This window comes from Mirounga leonina, unplaced genomic scaffold, assembly GCF_011800145.1.
Source record: "Mirounga leonina isolate KUSES-001 unplaced genomic scaffold, KU_Mleo_1.0 Mir_154, whole genome shotgun sequence".
Taxonomy (NCBI): domain Eukaryota; kingdom Metazoa; phylum Chordata; class Mammalia; order Carnivora; family Phocidae; genus Mirounga; species Mirounga leonina.
In genome coordinates this window covers 57,116,839-57,123,919 of record NW_023270389.1, presented here as the reverse complement: position 1 = coordinate 57,123,919, position 7,081 = coordinate 57,116,839, and the positions used below count along the sequence as shown (strand labels likewise).

At 43.4% G+C, this 7,081-nt stretch overlaps 1 protein-coding gene across 1 annotated transcript in view; it reads right to left on the bottom strand.

Annotated features, from left to right (window-relative positions):
• Positions 1-5,257: 5,257 nt before the first annotated feature.
• DPT (dermatopontin) overlaps positions 5,258-7,081 on the bottom strand; it is a 29,020-nt gene continuing 27,196 nt past the window's right edge. Inside the window, exon 4 of the mRNA XM_035010889.1 lies at positions 5,258-6,408. Coding sequence (XP_034866780.1) covers positions 6,342-6,408 — 67 coding nt within the window. The 3' untranslated portion in view covers positions 5,258-6,341. The remainder of the gene's footprint in view (positions 6,409-7,081) is intronic.

Sequence of the window (7,081 nt, the reverse complement as noted above, 5' to 3'; positions counted from 1 at the left end):
ACCAATCTGCATGACATTATACAGTCTTTGTAGGGGACAGGCAGATGTGACTCAGAGTGAGTTTGATTTCCAAGAACATCTTTCCTTGGGGTATAGCTAATGAGCTTACCTTTGAGTCTGCCAACAAAAGAGGCCCACGGAGACACCCAGATCAGTGGAAATCCACCAGCCACAGACAAGGAAGATGCAGGACACCAGCATGGGCCATGAATGGCTGCCAGGCTACCATATAAACAGGAAACCACCTAACTCTGAGAAACCAATTTTACTGCTTGGGTCCAGCTAAATAGCAGCTAAGCCCACAAGTAAACTCTTAGTGGGACTAACAACAAAAAGCAAGGGTCATATAGTCTACATTCATGAAGTCATAATCTATGTTAGGGTTTGTCTTAGGGCTCTGTTTTTATTTATTCATTAAATATTTGTTGTGCAGGAAGTATATCAAACAAAAATCACTACTCTACCTCCCCTGGACTCATATGGTGTCATTAGGCTTAAAAACAGCATCTAAATTCATACAGGGCTGCACTTATTTAACCAACCTGAACCTCTTTTTCCCTCAGTGTTCCAGTCGCCTTAGGGGTGTTAGCAAGGCTCTATGTCACGCTCACCAAATGCCAAGTCAGGTGCTGACTGCTCAGATGTTGATTTCAGTGAAGTTTAGAGGTCATAACAACAACAAAACTGACATTCAGGTCCTTAGGATGGAGACATATACTTTCTGAACATGTAAGTGACAATTGTGACTGATTGGTGTGTTTCCAACTCACTCGTCATTAGTGAGTAGCTCTTTAAAAGGATAAAATTTATGGTCACCTAATGATGCTGGAGAAAGGGAGTGGAAGATGGCATTAACCCTCATCAAAACCATCATCATCATTCCATGCCTTCTAATAGAATTTCATAATTTTCAAAGTGCTTTTACACATAGTTTCAATTATCCATTGCTTAGAGTTTCGATAGAGGTCTTCCCAGTAAAAACTGAAAATCAATCAGAAATCCAGATTAATTTTAAAATATATGTCTTGGAGGTCCACTATGTGTAAAACACCTCACTAGGCATTAGAAACCTACCAGTGAACAAGAGAGACAGGAGAGAGAAGGAAGATAGTACTGAGGAAGCAAAGAAGGAACCCTGGGCAGGTCTTAGAAAGCATAGGAAGTTTTCTGAGGAAGCTGAGTGTCTGCTTGGCCCTGAAGTATGCCAAGGACTTTGGTGAGTGGAGGACTTTTAAATGATAGTTTCCTATTGGCCATCTGACACACTGAACATCTGTTCCATTGTCTCTGGGGATGATGAGCAGTATTGGAAAGAGCAGGTACTTCTGCATATTAAATTATAAGCCACCAGGCAGCTGGTTAGATGAAAGGGTTTGGTTTTATAATCTCTTTTCATGAAGTCACCATATGCTCACCTTTTGGCTGGAATGAGGTCCTAGGGCTCAACTGTTTGACAGTTGGTGACTGTTTTTGTTCTTTTTTTTTTTTAATTTTATTTATTTATTTGACAAAGAGAGACACACAATGAGAGAGGCAACACAAGCAGGGGGAGTGGGAGAGGGAGAAGCCAGCTTCCCCCGGAGCAGAGAGCCTGATGTGGCACTCGATCCTAGGACCCTGGGATCATGACCTGAACCAAAGGCAGACGCTTAATGACCGAGCCATCCAGGTGCCCCTGTTTTTGTTCTATAAGATTGAAATAACTTTTCTTTTTTAATTATGAACACAGTCCATGGCAATTGTTTTTTTAAAGTTGAGAAAGACAGAAAAGGAAAGAACAAAGAAATAAAGAGTGATGCCACAGTGCAGACTTTTTTTGCATATTTGAGTATGTCTAATCCGTGTTTTTCAATGATACAGATACACAGTCATTCACACTGATAACTGGCTCCTTGTGGGTGCATCAGGGAGGGAAGAAGGAGGTCACACAATGGTAGATTTCCAGCATTAGCAAGGCACCTCAGGCTCTAATAAATAGGTTTAAAGTACATGAGGAATTTTGGTTGGTTTTTAGTTTTAAGGAGACAATGGACATTCCATTCTGTTCAAAAGTTGTAAGTTCCATGAAATCTGAGCTATGTGCGACTATATTATTATTAGTCATTAAAAATGACTTTTGAAGTAGGCGTGTTTCTTATCCTTGCTTTACAAAAAGAAATAAACTGATAAAAAGAAATTCAGCAGTTCAGTAAGTAAAGGGTAACACACCCACGAAAGCTTAGGCACAGTTTTGCAAAGGTTTCACTTACCTCACTGACTCTGGATCCCAGAATGGTAACCAGGTTCAGCTATCACTTCTTAACAAAGTGCTTTAATTTAACAGAACTAAACAGAAGTGGTTTAATTGAAATTGATGAGGTTTTGTAAGGAGAGTGGATGCTATTGACTATATATGACCTTGGTTGCGTTGGCCCACCTGTTTGGGTGTGGTCTGCTCGAAGCAACATTTTCCCTTGTTAATAGGGGGAGAATGACTGGGAGGGTGAGCAGAGAGCCTAGCTGGCTAGATGGAGACCAGCTAGAGAGAGGAAAACTCCTGCATAGCAAGGGTTTGCATGCAAGTAAGAAAAAACCATAGAAGAAGGGAATGTCTAGGTTTACCTTTTTGAGTTTGTGCATTCACTAATGCTTTTGTAAGAATACATTCTTCTGAAGGAACTAAAAAAAATATTGTTTCATGTCTGGGTCAAAACAGTTGATCATAAAGACAGTATGTATGGATGAAGACCCAGCATGAGAAAGGACTTCCCCAGGCCATGGCACAGTGTGTGAGGAAGGAATGGGGGGTGATGAGGAAGCACCTGATGAATTCCCACTCCCTAGATTTGTAGGAAGCCCCAGCTGAAAACTGAGTTCCAGACAGAGACAATATATTGCAATTCATATGCCCAAACAGTAGAATCCATTATGGTGCTCATGTGAGCTACCAGTCCCTCGTTAGGTCGTTATGACTGTGTGTTGGGCCTTCTAGACTCAGTTGATGTCAGGGTTTCCTGGGGATTCTTTTCTTAGCCCATCCCTCTTTTTGTGCCTTCTATCATATTGTTTCCATTGCCTGAAATGCCACAATCCCCTCTCTAACCCAACCCCTGTCCACTCTCTGTTGAAATGCTGCTTATCCTTGATTTCTGAACCTGGATGGTCTGTTTGCTTGTCTGGCTCTCTTAATGTATAATCCCCTGGAATGCAGGAACAGTGCCTGGAACAGTGGTTGGTATATGATAAGCACTTAAAAATTTATTGATTCAGTCGCTAAATAAATGAAGAAATGAATGAGAGCAAAAAGGAAGTTCTACTTCTTTGGTAAACCGTTTCTATTGTTGACCTCTACTAACGTCCACTCACCTGAGGAACATTATTTCTAATACATACTAATAATATTTCAATTCCTCTTACTATATTTACTGGGTCCTTATGTGCGAGACACTATGAAATCTCATGTAATCCTTACAACAAGCTGCAGGTCCAATGATTATCTCTACTGGTAAGAAAATCAACTGGGAAATGTAGGTGACTGGGCCAAGGCCATTAAGCTGGTAAGTGATAGAGCCAGGATTTGTGCCTGGACAGTCTGAACAAAATCCCACATGCTCTTCTACTTACCTCTACTTTCTCTTCGTCTCTCGGGACCAGGACTTGGTTCCCTCAGTAAACTTTCCTACACCTGTGTCTTCATTGTCCATTTTCTCACCTCTCCTTATTAGGACTATAGTCCCTGGGAGGTGGGAATCCTGTCTCTCTTCTTCCCACTTTGTGTGGCCACCACTTGTGAAGTTGTTGGGAGAGGGGCTCCTGTCCATACCAGGAAGATGAGGAAAAGGTGGCCTGGGGATTTGTCTAATTGGACAAGGCCATCCTCTGTCAGAATCAGAGGTCGGACTTCACTTTTCAACTCTCATCCCAGGTTTCTAATCTGGAAGAAAATGCCTTAGCAAGGGTCCTTCTAAACAATCTGGGTCCAGCGATAGAGTTCACAGAACTGCAAGAAACCACAATGGTTACCTGAATAAATGTCCTCATAGAATGGGGAGGTGGCTTATCCAAGGTTATGGAGCAAGTGAGTAGAAAGATTGAAGCAATGAGAACATAGTTAGCCCCAGACTGACACTTAGTTCTTTCTGATTGGCATATGATATAAAGTATAAATTACTCAGATTTGAACCAAGGTGATAATGTCTTTACTATCATCGTCCTTGGCCTATATGTAAAGAATAGTTTTTTTCTTAGTAAAAACCTATTTATTCTACTTGGTGCAGGCACTTACTGGATGGCTTTATCGGGTGTCTTTTTTTTTTTGGCTTTGCTCTCTTGCAGTCCCCTGGACTGCCCCTCCCAGCTGCAGCCCTCCAGCTGGCACCCCCCTCCCCTGTAGACCCTCTCACCGGCTCTTTGTTTTCCTCATGGCTGCCTTCCAGCTGTGCTCCACACACCCAGCTAAGGCCATTTCCTGGCTGCCATCCTGCACCAGTGCTGCAACTGCTAAAATATTAATGGCTCCTTCTGTGAAAAATAACACAGTAAAGCTTGCTGTAAATTAAAATTGCCAGGGAGGTGGAAAACGATGAAATGGAGGGAGTAAAGGAAAGCCATATTTTGAAAAATTGCCTTATAGGGCAAAAAGGAGGCAAAGGAGGACATCTTAGCTCTGCCTTCCCCTTCACGGTCCCAGGATATCACCGTGGGAAATGCACCTGCACTGGCGTGGATTCACCATCTTGGCCACCTGGATGGGGTGCATGACAAGGGTGATAACCCCTGTGGTTTTGCCTGGCTACCTGCTCTCCTGGGTCCACTGGAAGAGAGGAGGGGGGAGGGGCAGCACAGATTTGAAAACAAAAGGTAAACTGTGTGGATAAAGGGAACAGGGGCTCCCTGTGTCAAAAATGCATGTGGACACTACATCAAAAACTAACGATGTACTATATGCTGGCTAATTGAACATAATAATAATTAAAAAAATGCACATGGCATGCTGGCAGGAGGAGGGCTGAAGGATGCTGATGGCAAATCAGGTTAGGTTCAACACCAAAAAATGTAGTTCTATCCTTTGTCCAGTCCTTAGTGAAAGCACTTAGCACTTTCTGTTTTAATCATTAGACCTGCTAACCATACTCTGTCCTCATCATCGCTGTAGTCCTGGTGCCTTGCACGGCACTTGGCACAAATCACAATGCTAAGCTACATTTTCCGAATGGATGGGATGAATAATTGGAAAGGGGAAGGGTAGAGAGCAAAAATTGACCCTTACCATTTGCAGCATAGTGAATGTTAACATTTTTATTCCTTTTATGATGAAGAGAGTACAAAGGGCTGGGGACAGAGACATCACAGAAGGAGGAAAGATAGTGTTACCTCTGCAAAAAACACCCCTAAACTATGCATAGAAGGGAAGTGGAGTCTCAGGGCAGCCTTTCTCAGGTGAGTTTGCCAGTAAGTCCCATGGCTGCAGGCATATGCTAGCCTTCCTGGGAGTCCTGGACACATCTCCAGGTGCCAGTGACTCAAACCGCCCTTTCTATTCCCAAAGCAATCTGGCCACTCTTTCTTTCCCTCTAAGTTCCTAACACAAGTCCCATGCTCTCTGTCTTCCTCCTTGTTCCTGTCTGACTTGAGCCAGATTTGCATAGGTTTCTCTGAGTTCTGCATTATTGTCATTACTGGGTATGCCCACAATCTTCCTTCAACTCAGGAAACTCTTCCAATGCTAAGGCTTTCAGCTCTGCCCAGACCCTTTTATCCCTCCATTTTACCTCCCTGTCCCCTCCCTCCTGGAGCACAGAACTCCGCACTTTGGACTTCCAGACAAGCATGGCTGATGTGGTGGGGGAGAGTGGGCACATGTCCCTTCAAGGCTTGGTGAGGACCCTTGGTTTCATTCAAACACAGTGACCTGCAAAGAACCTTCATTGATTGCCACTTTCTTCAATTTCTGCCGTTCACTCCACTACACTGAACCTCTTCACAGATACTGCTCAGCCCCAGCCTTGCCTGTAGCTCACTTGGTAGCAAAAGCTGTGACAGGTGCTCTGGGAACCAGGCTTTTTTTCTGGCTGTGAGCATGCACACTGTCTATGCGGCGTGCAAGAAAGCCATCGTCAGTCATATAAAACGGTTGCTATGGAACATGTTGAAAGTGAGAACACGATTTCATTGTGGATTTTATTGTAAGTGTGATACTAGTCAGAAAGGCCCAGAAAGCTGGTGCTGCAGCCACTAACCCCCTCAGGGAGAAGAAAAGAGCAGCAGAAACCACATCGGAGCTCCAGCTGATGTTGACCTCTGTGGACATCCTCAGGTCTCCTGGCCCCCTTCCCCTCACCTAGATTTGGTGAGTGGCAGATCTAAACATTTGCAAATTCACAGTCATAGTCAGTCATCCGGCACATTATGAACTTCCACTGGCGATCCCTGTGGGGAGAGAGTCAGAAAGCCAATGCCAGTGAGAAAAATCGCTGCTGAGGGAAAAGCAGTGAACAACCTCTGGAGAACTTGGGAACCCAAGGGGCACCTGATCTCACTTTGTTCTGTAGTAAGTCTCTGGAAAACCATCAGGTAATCAATCATCTGTGAGGTCAGGAGTTCTAGACCCCTCCTCGATCAGTGCAGGTGGCACCTTGCAGGTGACTGATTAGGTTCCTGGCTATGTGGAGGTCCTATTGGTCACAAGGGGTCAGCTGGCACTACCCTGAGTACCTCAAGGACAAATAGGTTAACAGCATTTATTTGCAAACAAAAGTTACATTAACTCCTTAATGTAATGTATGTTAATGTAACCTATTTGCAAATAGGTTAACAGCATTAAAAGCATTTATTTGACACTGTCTCCATTCCATTGTAAAGAATCTTCTCTTAAATAGACCACCCATTTGCTCATTTATTCTTTTACTGAGAACTTACCATGTTCCAGGCTCCATACTATATACGATGTGTAGCCCTCCAGGAAACACTATTATAGGGAAATGAAGTGAAGGGAAACAACTCTGAAAACCCATAAAGTGAAAAGGAAAATATCTGCCATTCATGTGTAACAGAAATTGAATTGCATGTTTGTTCTAGAGGTCAGGCATGTGTATGAAAGTAC